We start from the raw sequence: 17,944 nt of genomic DNA on the forward strand, positions 1-17,944 counted from the left end.
CTCAAGGAATCCCAGATCAATCAGGAGATCTAGAGATTTCACAGGCTGGTAAAACCAATGCACGCTATTGACAGAGAAGAAGCAGGCATTGGAAGATGGTGAGCCTGTGGCATGGGATAAGCAGGGTCCTGGATAATTTCCTGTTAACACAGCATGCTCTTCTCAGTACTCTATACCACTTTGTCTCAGTGGAGGCGCTGGAAGAATAGAAGCGACCAGCATGTTTGTTCATCAGATATCTTTTATTGTTGTTTCCGGTGACATCCACTGATAACAGTATTTGTCTCAATCAGAATAATAAATAAATAAGTTAACAGTGATACATTAGAGAGAAGAGCTGAGGGTACGTATAGGATGTAGGCTATAAAGGTCAAACCAAGCATTTAAATAATAAGCCTTGTTATTCATTATTATTAATTAAAAAACGAGATGCTTCAGAGCGTACCTGCGACACTGTGATTGAGCAGGGAGGGGGAGAGGGGAGGTGGGGAGTGGGGGAGGTGGGGAGGGGGGCAGGGGAGACTTTGCAGTGGTCTTGGTGCTTCAAGCACACAATCGCTCTGCGTCGATGATAGGTAGAGCCCAGCACATGCACCTGGTGTTTATTTAAAGTACACAGGAGGCGGTGGATTCGGGGGGGGGGCAGGGTTTGGACCAGGGTGAGGAGGGAGGGGGAGGGTCTTCACAGAATGGCCGCTCCGCACAGCACGATCTCCAGCTCTTTGCGGTACAGCTTCCCCCCGTCCGACAGGGACATGATGGTCTGCCTGTAGCCAGTCAGGTTGTGGATGTCCATGTCCTGCTTCAGAATGCAGAGGGAATATCGGGGAGAGTGTCAGACAGGGGCTGCAATATCCTACAGCACTCTACAATACCCTACAATTCTCTACAGTACCCTACAATACCCTACAGTACCCTACAATATCCTACAGCACTCTACAATACCCTACAGTACCCTACAGCACTCTACAATACCCTACAGTACCCAGACCCTCACTCACTCTGTGAGCTGGGATGTACACACTTCAGTGACATTTTTATATGACATGATAACATTTTTATTTTTTTTTCTAACTCTTTCTAGCTACTTTTTAATTCCAATTGGGTGGATTCAATATAAATATTCAACTTTCCTAAGATAGTATATATATGTATGTATGTAAGCCATAAGACCACTCACTTTCTTGTTCTTCTCATAGAGGTCTTTAAGCAGTGCGTCCAGCTCCTGCTCATCAATGTAGCCGTTGCCATCCTGAACAAACAGAAACAGGGCAATGGGGTGACAGCATTCAATTTGAATTGCACACCTTTGGAAAAGAGTACCATAGTAAAAGCATAGCAAAGGGTAATCAAGCATAGTGAAGGCAGTAAAGCATAGGTCAGCACTGTAAAGTCCAGGCTTCGTTTAGAATTGACTGTTTGGTGCATGCAGAAATCTTAGAATCTTAAAATATTAATAAAGTAAGTTCTGAGGAGCGGGGTCATTCCTTTTCAACCACACAGATTTAATTTCTATTCAAATCTTTTTTTCTGTCTCTAAGCCGCCCACTCTGCGTTTATTTGGGAACCATTCTTACAGCATATCTGTGATTACGCATATGGGGCCTTACTTTCGAAACTGTATTAGAACAACAGAAGATTCTGGAAAGAGAGACGGCCATTTCGCACATCAGTGCTCGCCTGTTTCCTAGTAGCTGGTTAATCTAAAAACTCTGGGTCTTAAAGTAACCCAGTGATTCAGAACCAACAACATGACAAGGTGAAACTGTGAAACTTTTTAATGTCCAGGGGACAAGTTTAAATTCAAAATAAATAGTGGCAACAGGGTTTAAAAAAGGTGCCTCCAGCCTCCAGAGAATAGCACCTTACCAATGAACTGCAGGCAGAGGAAAAAATACCCCTCAAGGACGTTGTCTGATACAGAGGACAGTAACACAATACTGCGGGACACAGCACCTGAGGGTACACTGCGCCTGCTAGAAACACCCAGAGCAGGGGTGACAGGCAGAGGCTGTGGCAGCCTGTCCTGTTTTTGCATCTCTCTAGAGAAAAGGATAATGCGCTCTGCTTGTTTCTGACAGAGGAATCCATGACCCTGAAGAAGATACGACAATCTCAGATCAGATCAAACTAAGGATCTACTGGCACTGCGTTTCTGAACCTAATCGCAATGGTTTGGATACTTTTCTTACCATGCCAGGCCATTAACCCCCAATGGATATGATCTCGATATGGTCGCGGGTTATTTCATGCTATTACATGAGTATTAGACTGTGCTATAGGATCAGGCTACGGGCAGTGGAGCGGACAGACATCCATCCGTCTTTAGAAAGGCAAGTCTAGTCAAAGACAGAGAAAGCTTACCTTGTCGTAGAATGTGAATATTGCGTTGAACTGTTCTGCATTTAATTTCGCTCCCTGTAAAGAGAAACGTGGTGGTTTAGTATTTCATTCGCCAAAAGAAACATGTTTGGAAGACAAAAGGAAACCTGATTTCGGTACATTTTGAATAAAAACAAGACTAGCTGGGGTCTTGGCTTAAACAGCAGGCAATTTTCATATGTTGAAATATGACATCCATCCAAACAGTATTCACAGAAATACCCTGGTAATTCCAACTACAATAACAGGATTTTTAGTTTTGAAAAAATATGGCTACCTGCACTGATGGCTTCCATTGATCGCTGCCTATTTTCCCTCTTAAATTGATCTAGTTGCTGTGATTTTGCACTTGATTATTATAGACCAGCTGATAAACTGGTAATAAAACTAAATTAATGTGTGGAAAAAGGTACTCTGCTTTTTCCTTGTAGAAACTTGTAAATGCAAAATGACACTCCCGGTAAAAACCTGCTAGCTGTTCCCAGCTTCCAGCCAGCAAGAAGGGGCCCTCGGAGGCTGTCTTCATGGGTTCCCATCTAATTCACACTCGGTCAGTCTGATTACTGTCGACACTAGACACTAACTGGAACAACTGACACATGTGGACATGTGGTTTACTGCACGAGTGCAAATGCACTGTATCTAGTTTAGATCCCCTTCAGGAATTCCTGCAGACTGACAATCCCCAAACAGGGTGTGGTTGATGCAAACGCAGAAAGCTAGCTTAGTAAAGCAATTTCTTATTGAACGAAGTTAATCCTTACCTGGAATTTGAGAAGGAAGTTTTCCTGGACTGGTAATAACCTATAAAAGACAAAATGAAAAAAGAATACAAGTTGGTGTCTCATTACTGTAATTACATTGTAGGTACTCTTTAACTACACACATAACAGCAATGTCATTATCGATGGCACAATTGTCAAATTATTTGCAGTATTGATTCTGTTTCGAATGTTTTATGCTGAGTTTGTTTTAATATCTGTGTCTGTATTATGCTCCATACAACCTCCCCTCCCCTATTACAAAAGTTCAAAGGAAGGGAAAGATACACAATTCTGGAAACGCTCCTGTAAAAATGAACAGAGAAGACCCAGCTTGGTGAGGCTCTGATCTTCTTGAGCACACATGGTTTAAAACCTCGCTACCCACCGGGCCATTTCAGACAGTCCCAGCTTCCCGTCTCCATTGCTATCAAACATTTTGAGCTGTTGTTGAAAAGAAAGCAAAAAAAAAAGTGAATTAGATAACTCCAGAGACTGTAGTTTGCAACCCAACTTTAGCAATAACTCAGGAGTGCCCCATTTTGGAAAAACATTATTTTTAATACAGTAGCATAAGGAAGAAATCACCCACAACACTTATGGTTTCTTGCTAGTTTAATATACTATTACAAATTAATGCATTATTTGCAGAATGCTTAAAAATGTACAATGCTTACCAAGCTTTCACTATGCTTTATTACACTTGGCTACACTTTTGAGAGGGTGGTATTTAAGACATTGTATAAATATTGTAGCTGCTCAAAGTACTGCACTGTGTGTGAGCAAAGCCTTCACTGCCTCACTGTCTCACACCAAGCAGTTTAATAGGTCAAACAGGACAGGAGACATGCTTATGACCTTGAGGATGTGAGGAGGTTTGGGGAGGCTGGGCAGCTCCAGCGTTTTCTCATCAAGACCAAGCCTGTACTGTATTGGAGATTAGGCATCTGTACACCTTCAAGCTCAAACACAGCACTCTACAATAAAGAATGCGTGCAGCACTGTATGCGAATCTCAAGTTTATACCTGTGCATCCACCTCGGAGAAAACAATATATTTGTGACATGGCGCATGCTAGCGTGACAGAGAAAGCTACTTACTATTGTCTGTGTGTACTCTTGCAGCTTCTGATCATCGTAGTGCCTGTTGGCCTTCTTTAACAAGTCTGACAAGAAATCCTGCAAGAGAGACATTGCGATTAGAACCTGTCAGACTGCTGGTCTCCTGTGCTGGGTGTGCTGTGGAGTCTGGCCTGGAGCTGCACAGCGATATCTCTTCAGGGCAGTAACACCCTGGGCTCCACGTGGGCCCAGCGTTGTTAAGAGAGAGTTTGAACGAGTAAGCCCAGCAGACCCACATTTCAATTGGTGTAAGACTCAGACGCCTGTCTTCCAGACTTTTCTTTGGTTTGAGTTTAAGTTATGGATGAAAACCTGCAACTGTTTCCTGCTGATTCTATAACACTGATCTTTTTCCCTTACAGAAAAATATGAGGGCAACCCTGTTTTATCCCATACTAGCATGATACAGACATCACCACTGCAGACATGCTTTAGATTGCAGTGTCAGATGCCAATCTGTCTTACGGTTTGCTGCAGCATTTAGAATGCTCTTGTCAATTGAAGTCATTAGTACAGCTAATTGAGGAGTACTGGACATTTCCTCTTGAGACATCAAACTTCACTGCTATGTCTAACACTAAAGCTACTTATTTAAAAGACTCCAGTCACACGAGAAAAAGCATAGCTGGACTGAGGGCTTCAATTAAAAACAATATCAGCAACAAACCGTTTTCTTTTAGTAGCTTTGCCAGCTCCAAATCATCTACCAGCTTCTGCACAGAGGTGATTTGAATGTTTGCAAACGGCCGGATGGCTGTGATTAGTTGGATTTGTATATTGTGTTGTTGCTATTGTATCTTCTGGAAGGCTGCTTTGCATGTGTTTGCATCACGGCTCTTTCCAGGTAAGTACATTTCCTTCAGCAGCAACTGCTACCAATAAGGCATGACTCGTTTGATTTAGCAAGGTCAAGAAATGACACTTGTATCACACTTTCTGTAATAACACCAGTTTAATATTGTCCTTCTGCTCTTAAATGTCATGTATTTTCAAATTGCATGGTCTCTTTAATTTCAATAAAGCAGGAATTTTCAACACAGCTTAGATGCTGGAAATCCGGCTCTGCGTTTCCTGGGATGTTTCTAATATTCCAGACATCTTACCTTGAGTTCATTGGCTTCGATATACCCACTGCGGTCAGTGTCATACTTCCTCCAAGCCTGACCATAAGAAACAATAAAATAACATTACATTTCTGTTCTCGATAATGAGCCAAGCGACTGGAGGTGGTGGAGTCTTTCCTCTCCGTCTGAATGTCTCTCTCTCTCTCTCTCTCTCTCTCTCTCTCTCTCTCTCTCTCTCTCTCTCTCTCTCTCTCTCTCTCTCTCTCTCTCTCTCTCTCTCTCTCTGTATATATATATATATATATATATATATATATATATATATATATAATTCCCTTCGGATATTCCCCAGTGTTCCTAACTCTTATCATTGAGATTTCAAGATGTCAAAGCTGCTCATTAGACGTTACAATTTCACAATGTTTTCAGATATGAAAGCCGTTTAGATCATTTGGCAAGAAATGACAGAAATGGGACGAATCATTCACAGCAGCATAAAATGAAAAACGCATGATGCATTTTAAAGTAAATATAAACAAAAAATTAATAAAAAGAAGAAAAACATATTACAGTATTTCTGTACTCGAAGTGGAATATCATATCTTAATGGACACCATAAGGTTATTTGCAAATTAACTAGACTTTTTTTTTCCTTTATTGAACTCGGATCTGAAGAAAAACAGAAGAAAACCCCAGAGCTGACCGACCGATTCCCTAACAGCATCTTCATCCGAGAAACCAGACCTTTATTAGATGTGGGCTAAGGTAATGAAAAACTGCTCTTTGGGAATATCAGGCAAGCAGAAGTATATGACATTAAATAATGACACCCACAGATTTCTGCAGTATTGCTGAGGGATTTAAAGAGAGGCTCTGTTTATAAAAGCAGTGCTATCTCTATAAAATGCCAGACAGCATAACGTTAACTTCTTTCAGCAGCACAGTACTTCGTGCATTTAGGTCACAGCTGCAGTGTCTCACTTCTCTCACAACATTTTGTGCTTCCATTAACTAGGGCTGGGACACCCAGCTATCTGGGAAATTAGAAACAGTGGTAACATTTTAAAATAAAACCAGGACTAGAACACAATTCTTTACACATGTATGGCCGTTAATGGTATAGCAAGAAAATGCACTTAGAATTCATAAGCTCCATCCCTCCATTCCCAGCTAGTTCGGTGGTTTGGTACCACACTATTTCTCCATCTCGGAATTAGTGCTGCAGTGATTATTACTCAGTTGAAGCTCTCCACAGGTGAGGGTCATTGGTGTAATTTGCCATTATAAGTGAAGCTGCTGGGGTTTGTGTGGATCGCTGTTCTCCACAGAATCAAGGAAAAGCAGCGATCATCACAAACCAGAGCAGCTGCTTCTTCTCTTGTTCTACTGAGAATGGTAAATTAGCCCAATCAACAGCAATGCCCCCTCACCTGATTGCCAGCACCTGAGTTCTGTTCAGCGCTCCATCTCAATAATTGAATAATCGGTTGGTACAGCAGTACTGGGAATAGGTACAGGCCCTCTAGGGCAATCAGTCTGCTTGATGAAAAACCTGCTACCCTGTGTAACACAGCCCAGTCAGTGGTGAAGTGCTTTGAACCAGCGTTCCTGTACATTTGGACCGTATGTTCCACCTACCTCCATAAACTCAGAGCTGGAGCTGACAAACTGTCTAAAACACAGCAGGAAGTTCTCTTCTGTGGGTAGAATCTGAGCCAGCTGCGGGGAATGAAAAAAAAAAAGCAGCAGTCAGAAAATACAGATTCAGTACAGGGTTTCTGCTACACCGTCAGCCATAGAGGCAATGGACAGTCCCAATTCACACACACAGCAGAAACACAACCAAAACCCACAATAAAACAGAGTACAGTATTACTGCAATGTAAGTAAGTAAAATGCTTTATTTTGGAAGCAGTTCATCTCTAATGTAGTACAATGCAGCGGTACTGTGTATGTATTGTTGATATTGTAGGTTACCTTTGCACAAAACTGCATGAAAAGTGTACATGAAAAGTGTCATTCATTCAGGAGCTGCTACAAGCATCTTCTTGATAGTGCTGCAGCATTAGCGGTTAGTTTTTTTTTTACACAAAATGGTTTAAACTTGTGTTGCATGCTTTGTAAATGTGGCCAAGTGATTGGAATGGGAATGGAAGTAATCCTAATGAAAATGATCTGTTAATACATTTTGAAACAGCTTTAATGGGATCTCCTCACTCCACTAACACATTGTTTTTCTATCCTCAATCTCTACCACCCGTCCTGCAGTCACTCTCTGTGTCCTCTCCCTCTGCAGAGCGAGACTGCAGCCACACTGCCCAGTTTGTATTCACCATCACATAGCATGTTTACACTGCACGTAATGAGGGGAGTCTGGACTTGTAATGTCACCCTGAGCAGCGACAGAAAACGCAGAGCTGCGCAATGTGACGTGAATGTTTTTAATAAAATCACAGGATAGCAAGTGAAGCAATTCATTAAAAAGCTTCTGTACACTTGACAAATCAGCTTGCAGTATCATTTAATACTCTACAGCTTCACTGTACACTTGATCAGGATGGGGGAAGCGCCCTGGCCTGATTGCCCACACAGACACATTCTTTAAAATTAAAAGAAAGATACATGCCCAGTTGTTTTGCAAACCTGACTATAACAACACTTCAAGTTTTAGAAATAGACCCTGTTGTATTGAGCTATGGATATTAAATATTGTATAGAGCTACTGTATAGTTACTGGCAGAATACCGTATAGAGTTACTGTCTGGATACTATATAGAGCTACTGTCTGAATATTGTATAGAGTTACTGTCTGAATACTTTTGGTGTCTGTTTGTCCACATATGAAGTGCCATGTTTGAACGCTGACTGGATTTGAGATCCTTTTAGGTGAATTTCTTTTAACATATTCATATATGATTGTATGTGTACAGTATCTATGTGTTTGTGTGTGTGTATATATATATATAGTAATTGTAATGATTTTATTGTTGTATTGTTATTTTATTGAGTATGGGCACAAAGTGAATAAACTAACCTGGACTGAGCTACAGTACTGGTATTTAACAAAGTCTGGGACCTACCTCCGACAGTTCAATTCTCCCATCAGCATTCTTGTCGAATTTCTGCATGAATTCTTTCATTTTTTCCGAAACATTGGAGCTTGGGCCTCCCTGTCCGAAAAAAGAAAAAGATAATCACAATTGTAAAGATAATCACAATTTCTCATATTTTTGTTTACGACTGTAAGTCGCCCTGCTAAGAAATAAATAATAAGAAGAAAGTTAACAAACAAAACAAAAAAGTTTCCATAACATGACGATTTACACGTGCCAGAAAAACTACGCAACACCAGAGACTCACAAGCAAGTGAAACATGAGGATTGCTAATAAATGAGGATGGCAGTACGCTGCAGTTAACTACACTGACACACTAAAACAGTTATTCACATCTTCTTGCAGCACCCACATTACTTTTTAATTTGCTCAATTAATTGTTTCTGTGGGTTGATCCATTTCAGTAGAGCCCTCTCAAACACGACTGTGTTGCTTCTTGAAAAACCTAGCTGAGGAGCCCTGCGTGTTTAGTGGCTATTTCGGAATGAAATGATAATCACTGTTTGTCCAAATCTAAGGTCACTTGTCTCACAAGGTTTCCAAAGCCATCTCCCAGTTGGGTGCATAAAAAAACTATTTTCTTTCTTTTTTTTTTACTTGCTGTTGATTAATCACAGCAGATAACACATTTTGCCCACACAACATTCCTCTAATCAAATACTGGTATGTTGTCCTCACAGCCATACTGGAACCTATTTTTAAATTTGGTTGCTGTAGCTGTGCCAGCTTGTATGGTGTTTTAATATCAGCATTGGCCTGTGTAGCGGCTTCCCTGAGCACACAGCAGACACGTTATAAAGCAATAGGGGGCATTTTTACAAGTATTTAATAAAGAAAACATCATGCACATGAGTTACAGCTTTCTAAACAGCTTTGTGTATTATCTGAAAAAAACAACTAAATTATATATATATATATATATAGATGCAGTAGGTACCAGGAGATTATCAGGAAGAAAAAGGCTTTAAAAGTGTTTCTCAATGTATATATATTTGCATGTCAGTGCAGCACTGTGAGCACCTTGCACACGTGAATATTGCCTTACCACTCCTGCTCCTCTCCTTGCCTTCTCCAACTCTGTGAAAAAGTTCTCCAGCTCTTTCCCTTCGATGTACCCATTGCCTGAAACACAATGAAACCAGGGAACTTAGATAACTGGCCGGGAATCTTTAAAAAGGCTAGAGGTCATAACATGATCCCTTTTGAGCTTTGAACCAGTCTGACAAGTTAAGTCCAGGTTTTGAACCAAGACTCTTTCAGCATCAGTCAGCTGTATCTGCTGCAAAAATTCAAACTGAAATAATTCTAACCTGCAATACATCATCTGTGCATTTAGCAAGGCTTTCTTCCAGATCACATCCTACCACAACTATTACATTGCCACCGTTCACACTGACTAACACATAACACCAACCGACCTGCTATATGATGCTTATTATATACCGTATAAAATATGCATTATAACGAGCTGATGTATTACATGATGCGCCACAAGAAGGAAACAGAATGTTGCTGCAGTATAAAATCTAATTTAAGAGCAGTTGTTTTTTTCTTTCATGGGGCTTTTATCTAAGGTCTCTGTCTGGCCTCGCACATCTCTCCAGCTCTGCCTTTGTGACTGCTGACTGTCTGGAACCTGTTAATGACACTGCAGCAGATTCACTTCCAACCAGGGACCTGCTTGGGAAAAACAATAATCCTTTACATGCCAGCCAAGATCAGATATTGTGGTGGGGTGGGGTGGGGTGGGTCACAAAGCCTGCAGGGTGAAAATGTTTTGAAAAGTATTTCATATTTTTCAGAAACTGCTCCCTGCATTGTTTCTTATAATTTTGTTTTCCTTTTATGATTGACAGTTTGAAGGGTTGTGATTTGCTTGTCTAACCCCAGGTAGGTATTTTGCACACAAGCTTGGTTTGAGGTGTATGTGATGCGTAGTCTTGCGATGTGCGCAGGTTGCTTCTGTGTGTATAAAGAGGGAATGCTCGTGGTCTCTCTCCGGCGCTGTGGTCACTCTGCTGCCGGTGCCAGAGGAAGCTGTAGATTCCTGAGCACTCTGAATCTTACTGAAGGAAGGCTGTCATCTCTCACAAAGATGATAACCCCGTCTCCACTCTCCACACAGGCATGTAATGTGCTTTACCATCCGTATGCTTTTAGGCTGCTTCACAACACGCTGATGTGCTTTCAACATGTTTTACCAACATGTTATCACTTCTTCTGGCACTAAATGCAACATCCTAACACTGGAGTAAAATGCAGATTTAAGGTTAGCATTAGGTTTATGGGGTATAATGGTGCCTTACCCCATGGTTGAGCATTTACAATAGAGGATGCAATTAAAAACCCAATATATAATCTGCAATATATATATATATATATATATATATATATATATATATATATATATATATATATATATATATATATATATATATACACACACATATACTGTGTATATATATATATATATATATATATATATATACAATCTACACTGTATATATACAGTCTACACTCAACCAGGAGGGTTAATGCACATGCTCTCTCTTCCTCTAATTGGTGTTGGTTTGCTGCAGACATCTTTGAAGTCCTTTTATTTGAAGAGACAAAAGGGAAATCTCCAGATGACAGGCAGTTCCTGCTGTTTGAAAATGGCGTGTTCATTAATTTTCTTTAAAAAAAAAGAAACCGTCACTATCTCAGTATAAAGAAAAAAAAATGGCTCTATGGCGAAAACTTTTTTTCTTGTGATCTCTACTGGTTTCATTCCAGTGGTGGGCTGAACTCCCAGTTTCCTGAGTGGCGCTGATGCTGTTAGTAAGACAGTTGTGTCCCAACGTAATCCCCTTACCGGTTGCTTTAGGTGTGTCATTTGTTTTTTGGAAACAGGGATGCAAATTAACCTTCATTTTGGGGAAAGCTTAGTAAATCCTGATTTGAGAAAGTTGCCGAATCATACTATTGCCCAGTGTAAGACAGGACACAATGTACAGTAGACACGCTCCTTGTCAGTACAAGGGTGAAATCATCCATTTATAGCAAAGAAATCCTCGGAATTGTCTCCTCTTGCTTGCTGGAGGTACTAGTAGCCGCTCCGCACCTTCTCTAAAGCTGGGATCAGCAGCAGTCCCGCCCAGGTTTGTAAAGTATTTACACGCTAATCAGAGAGACGAATGGCTGCCTGGGAAAGAAAGGGTTCTGCTGTCACTGTCTGTGGGAAAACTCTTTGGACCCAGCAAGCAAAGTCAGTAAACAAATGAGGGATTGGGTTTGCTCAGCGTGCTGGTCTCTAAGCAAATACTCTGGAGGGTAACCTTGGTGGAGTGGGACGCAGTATGACACCTGTAACCGCAGCTCCTCAGAGTCGGATCTAGTTGTGTGTTTCAATTGGTAGCTCAGTAGGGGGCAGGAGGGGGCCGAGTTTGACCAACGCTCCGGGCTGCATGGGGTAAAAGACACTGAACTTACTGAGGTACTGTCTTCTTCTGTGGATATGAAGTTTCCCCTGGTGGTCATTCTACAAAGAAAGTGTAGGGGTGTCCCTGGTCCAATCCTAGTACAGGCCATTCAAATGTTACCATGGTTCATTTCTCGTTAACTTGCCTACTTCTAACACTAGTCGTCCCACCCTGCCCCCCACCCAACGCTGAGTAACTTGGGGCTCTAGAAACGAGCTCTCAATGGATACAACAGACATATCATCAAATGCATTTCCAGCATCTCAGGTGATGATGTCAGGAGCAGTAACTCTCTAAGCAGGGGACTGATCCTTCTCCTGGGCTCTTGATGTAAATGAATCCTCAACTTTTCAGCCACGGAATGTGTTCGGGACTCAAGCACTGTAATTGCTTTTCTCCCGCGTGTCAGACACTAAGCCATGAAAGCGAAATGGAATTAATTTGTGACCTCACCAGGTGCTTTGTGATGGACAGAACAGCGTGTGTCTTTTGCAGAGACTTCAGCACTGCCCCATATGTATAGATATCAGAGCTGGCCCGTTAAATGAGGTATTAAAGCCAGCAAATTTAATTCAGAAATCTCAGTAACAGGGTCTGAACAGGGTGCAGTGCCAGCATCCTCAGTGCTTGCACAATGAGAACCAGAGAACATTATCACAGGGTAAGAACCTTTTAACACAAGTATGAGTTTACTGGAAAACAAAGATGGATGGGGTGAATTACAAACTACTGTCCAGCTCTGATTTGTTTTTATTTGCCAGTATACAAATTCAGATTTCCCTTCAGCACTTGTTATTCAAAACGCTGTCTGTGTCGGCTGCTTCTTTCTATCACGGAGCTGAAGTTAAACAAATTATTATGCAAAGGAGTAGCAGGTGAGAAATTAACAGTGGCCTTCTGGCCTCTGAAAGGAGAACGCTACTAGATGGGCTACTGCACAGGAAGTAACAAATTTGCACGAAAACTCAGCACTGGGAGTGAAGACCCACCCAGTCATACTGTACTGAGCTGGCACGACGTACTGGGATGTCAGACCCACCCGACAGTTAAAGAGAACCCAAGGCTGTAGATCTAAATGGCACCAATGGATTAATGCAAGGCGCCTTCACAGTGTTACTGCAAGTGTGAACCTGACCTGCTGCCTCCCCATAGTCTACAGATTCTTATAGCTTTCATTGCACTATACCTGGGTTTAAAACACCCTACTGTATATGGAAGGATCTCCTACTGCATATCTCCTTCAGGGGTTTCTCTGCCTATGGAACAGAACTGAATAGGACTGAAGGGGAATTCCCATCACTATATATCTGACATGCACAATCACCATTTGTAGCCAAAATAAAGTTCTATAAAGACCGCTTTTGAATGGTCTTCATTACCACGACAGGGAAAGCATTACTCTATAATAGTGATATTACTGCAATGCACGCCCAACTCAAGTGTCAGCTACTATGTACTGCGCTCTCACTGCAATACAATACATAGCTTCTGCTGCCCTAATGAATTTGTTCCCTACAAGAAGGTTTACCTGTAGCTTCTCTTCAGTCCCTTTCAAACAGATGTGCTGGATTAACCCAAGTCATTGAGATACAATCCGATACAATATTTAATTTGCACAGATCTCAATATGACCAGAGATCACAGGGGGCAGGCCAGGTCAAGCACATTTTTAATAACTTAACATTATGCACTTATCCTACTGATCCTGCAAACTGGTCCCAGTTCGCTGGGGTAGATACCTTGTTGCAGGTGGGGCTTTATTATATGAAACACATTGCGCCCATGTGATGTCACAAGACAATTTAGCCACAAGTAACCCTGATCAGTGAGGAAGCTGGCTCTTACTAACCTGCACGTTAACAACTCTTAAAGCTTGTATTGTTAATATAATAGGTGTTTGTAGTAAAACACTGAGAGGATCACCTCTAGAAAAATGATATTGTGACATATTTACAACCCTGTCACTCATTCCTCTTATGGGCTGGGTATTTATTAAATCCTGTCTGTTTGTAAAGACTCTCCAACCTTACATATTTATGAATGGTAGGGTCCAGTATGTCATGTTGCACATAGTTAAATAGTCATATTAACTTTCATATCAAACTGCCATACATATGACAAAGGGAGGAAATTCAAATAACTTTATTCGACACGTACAAATACAGTAGCAGTATATGCGATATTCTTTTCCTTCCAAAATAAACTCATTCAGAATTGTAACATTTGAGCCAGTGCTTTCTTCAGTGTGAAGATGAGGTGCCTGTCTTTGAATCTCCCTCCGGGTGTGTGTGGGGGGGTTCCTCTGCTGTTCTGTTCATTTTGTTTCTGATGCTTGTTAAATGCATTAGGAGGATCCGCAGAGAGGCATGTCCAGGTGTGTTCCTGAGAGGAGCCGCAGCAGGAGGGAGTGCAGGATGACAGTGTGTTCTTCAGTAAGGTGAGGGGGGGGGGGGGGGGGGGGGCATCCTGCACCATTGCACCAGCAGGGCTGCCTCAGGGATCTGTATGTTATTGTTTTATTTGCAGGCATTTCAATGACCTCACTGAAAATAAACTGCTCAATTATTTAGTTACCTTGAATGCTCTGTTATTCCTGATGTCTCACCCAAATTCTTGGTTATGAAAACACCAGTTTTTGGGGTTTTTTTTGTTCTCCAATCACTAACCAAGTCATGCAAGGAAAACCAGAGACAAACTGAAACAGTTCCTTTAATGAAGATGTTACTATACAATGAAGCACAGAAAACAGCACTGATGCATCCCCTGTTGGGGCTCAGTGTTCTTACTAGGCTTCTAACCACGCAGAGGGTGCAAACTTGCAAATGCGTTGTTGAAATATGTAAAGAATTAAAAGTATTCAAGGTCAGTGCTGTGGGCTAAGATCCCCACAGTCTCGCAGAGTGCCCTCAATCGAAAGTGCCTGTGCAAACCGCCTTGCCAGATGGCTGGTTCAGATTCAGAAGGTGGAAATTGCAGGTCATGTTATTACAAAAGCCTCAGGAGTTCACACAATAACAAGCTGCCCCAGATGCTACCCTGAATTCCTTTATACCTTCATAGATGTGTCCAGAATATTCAGGTCACTATACTATCCTCCCACCAGCTGGTGCTGTCTGCTAAACAAATAGACCTATTAGAATCCGAGGTAAAGATTAGAAATGAGTGTATCGGGATCATTGGAAAACAAGCACCGGATAACAAGCAAGCTGTTTCTGAGAGGATCGGAAGCACTTCCAATAGTCAACACATACTGTACAGTGCGAGCAGCATTAAAAAGCTATTTTACTCTGATTAGTCATAGTGCAAACAGAGAATAAAGCGCCACTCAGATGCTTAAGGAAAGGACGGTAAATAGCATTAAATGGTTTCTTATTCGTTTTCAGAAAACGTATTGCGCTAACGATGCTTTGGGTTTAATGAGTGCCTATAAATGAACCCATTGCTAATGATTCGATTTTAGTATTTTAAATGTATCTATAACCTCTTAATATCAATCACATTTAGTATAATAAACCAGATGTTGTTACAGGCAGGGAAATAAGTATGATCAAGGCGTTTCATTAATAAAGACAGAAAGTACAATACAAGAATGGCCCATATGAATGAAATAAATAAAATACAAAATACCGTAATACAGTATTGGCCTTTTTTAAATTAATATTGTGCGACGTTCGATATTGTCTGAAAAAAAAAAAAACACTAAATACAGCACAACGAACGCTGCTCGCTTCTCATTGGGAAAACTCGAAATAAAACTCGAAATAAACTCGAAATAAACTCGAAATAAACTCGAAATAAAACGCACGAAGTTGGACAGACCAGATGATTACGATAGGTGCCAAAAGTTCAGTTTTGTTTTAATCCCGTGTAGCTATTTCATCTTTTAAAAATGGGGATCCAGATATAACATACGCGCCGAACTGCCACTTCACAGGCATATCATAACAGTGTAACCCTGCATTATATAAAATGCGTTTTTTTTATACGTGTGTGTATAGTAAACAGGTCTATAAACCCCACTGTGCTGACGCTGCATTTACTACAAGCGTGTGATTGTCATTTGCAAATTACAATCAGCGCCACCGCTACCCTACTTAGAAATGGACTACAGTATTTCATAATGAATTCATATCAAACTCAATGGAAGTTACAGACCATTCCTATTGGTCACACTTTTAAAAATGGTTCTTATTTAGGATACTTTATTTTTACAGTTAGGATCGAATAAGAAAATAATGATAAGTCCGTAAGATTTTAACGTGAATTCAATATGGGAATTGTACTGTAGTTAGATTGACATTTCGTATGAAGCGATAGCCCCTTACGACATTAATTCATTGCATTGCGCGAGTTTGTACAGCCTATGGAAATGGGAGTTTATAAAACATGTCACGTCGAACATGTTATGAAAAAAAGTAATTAAAAAATAAAAAATAAAATAAAACTAAGAAACCCGCAACACTTTTTTTTTGTGAAGATACAGTTTGTATTTTTGTTTCGCCTCAGAGAATAAACAAACAAACAACATAAATAAATAAGCTTGAATGTTTCTTTTTTATTTTATTTTTTTATTTTATTTTTTAACATGGTCGAAACCCTATGGAACCAGGCGCGAAATCATTTTAAAACTCTGTAGTATTTGCAGACAGTGTCCGCGGCTCGTTTCAGTAATGATAACAGAATAAGAATGTCTCGAGTATTTTTCTGCACGTTCTTCTGTTGAACACACTGAATATTTTAAATGCAACTCAGCGAGCTTTGAATCGTGGGCTTAAACTCTGTAATACGAACTTGAGCTTGTTGCACTTCAGCCTACTCTCAAACATCTTCAGAGGCGAGCTTTGCCAGCTGACGAAATCTGGAATGAACGGACGCGAGAAAAGAATGAAATAATTCATGAACGAACCGAAAATGAATCGCTCAATGATTTTGCGTGTGTTTAAAGTTAACAATAAGTACTGCCGTTCTTAAATATGTTAAAATAAAATAAAGATAATGAGAATGACACCCATAATTGAAAATAACCGAAATACACGCTGTACTCAACTCCTTATCAAAGCGGCCATAAAAGCACAACAGATGCTTTTAATTAGATTCTACATAGCTGGCATATTCTCAAACTGGTCTTCAGTGCTGTTTTAAATACAATTCTGCATCTTAGTGGATCAATCCTACCCCATACCCATATATCCAAATAAATAAACACACATTTAGCTATACATGCACATTCTTCAAAGCTTAGCAAACTTGTTATTAGCAATTTAATACAAGAAGAAAAAAACACGAATAAAGTTTTTTTTTTCTTTAAAGTGTGGTAATTTAACAGAACTATACTAACCGTCGGAGTCAAAGTGCTTCCAAATATCCAGGAACTGCGAGGATGTCAGTTCCGCCAGGTGTAGAAAAGGAGGCTGTTGTTTGTTGGCCATGGTCTTGCAGACAGCTAGAAATCCCGGACGAAGTTTACAGTAAAGAACCCTTTTAGCACTGTCACCAAATCACTGCCTGGCGGAGCTTTTAAACCCCGCAGAGCCCGCGGTCCCGGAACGATCCTCTAGAGGGCGCTGCGCTCCAATTTCAGAATCGCTCCAACCGACACAGGCAGCCTATATTATTTACTATGTAGTGTGGACCTGCCGCCTTTAGTTTTTATATTCAGTAGTGTGTTCCCCATGGAATCAGAGATTTAAAATATATTGTCTAAATATGCACATCCCATTCACTCACATGCAGTACCCTTGAATGATAAAATACAGTCGTGTATGTATGTAGGGCTATGGATGTCACTATCACCTCACTGATAGAAGAAAAAAACTTGTTTTTCGAAAATTGCATAGGTACTGGAATCAAATTTGAATTGCACCCAGTTCAGGGAATGCTTTAGGGATCGTCTGTTATTTGTTGCTGTTGTTGGCTGTTGCAGCCTCTGCCCATGTTGCAAGCTGTGATTCCTGTGTGTTGGTTGTAGGTGGTGTGTATAAGGTGTGTGCATGGATGAATGCAGTGGATGGTGTTTTGTTTGGTGCACCCGGGATACTCTT

The 17,944-nt window shown here is 40.8% G+C and overlaps 1 protein-coding gene across 2 annotated transcripts; it reads right to left on the reverse strand.

Moving 5' to 3' along the window:
* Window positions 1–223: 223 nt before the first annotated feature.
* On the reverse strand, window positions 224–17,406 carry LOC117424293 (calretinin-like). Of its 2 annotated transcripts, none has more exons than XM_034040506.3 (11): window positions 17,242–17,406; window positions 9,488–9,564; window positions 8,409–8,498; window positions 6,967–7,047; window positions 5,368–5,424; window positions 4,244–4,321; window positions 3,532–3,587; window positions 3,147–3,186; window positions 2,365–2,418; window positions 1,181–1,252; window positions 224–799 (listed from the first exon to the last, which is right to left on the reverse strand). In XM_034040506.3, the coding sequence occupies exons 1-11, from the start codon at window positions 17,330–17,332 to the stop codon at window positions 683–685; spliced, it is 813 nt and encodes a 270-aa protein (XP_033896397.1). In that variant the 5' UTR covers window positions 17,333–17,406; the 3' UTR covers window positions 224–682. The 2 variants fall into 2 exon arrangements, with proteins under 2 accessions (XP_033896397.1, XP_033896396.1); XM_034040505.3 differs by having other exon boundaries at window positions 224–802.
* Window positions 17,407–17,944: the final 538 nt, after the last annotated feature.

The sequence above is a fragment of the Acipenser ruthenus genome, chromosome 19, assembly GCF_902713425.1.
Source record: "Acipenser ruthenus chromosome 19, fAciRut3.2 maternal haplotype, whole genome shotgun sequence".
NCBI classification, from domain to species: Eukaryota; Metazoa; Chordata; class Actinopteri; order Acipenseriformes; family Acipenseridae; genus Acipenser; species Acipenser ruthenus.

Excerpts from the sequence above, each read along its gene's own strand:
- LOC117424293 (XM_034040505.3), bottom strand. The coding sequence starts at position 17,332 with ATGGCCAACAAACAACAGCCTCCTTTTCTACACCTGGCGGAACTGACA. Across the intron at positions 8,499-9,487 it reads CAAGGAGAGGAGCAGGAGTG|GGAGGCCCAAGCTCCAATGT; the intron begins GTAAGGCAATAT and ends TTTTTCGGACAG. Across the intron at positions 7,048-8,408 it reads GGAGAATTGAACTGTCGGAG|CTGGCTCAGATTCTACCCAC; the intron begins GTAGGTCCCAGA and ends CATTCCCCGCAG.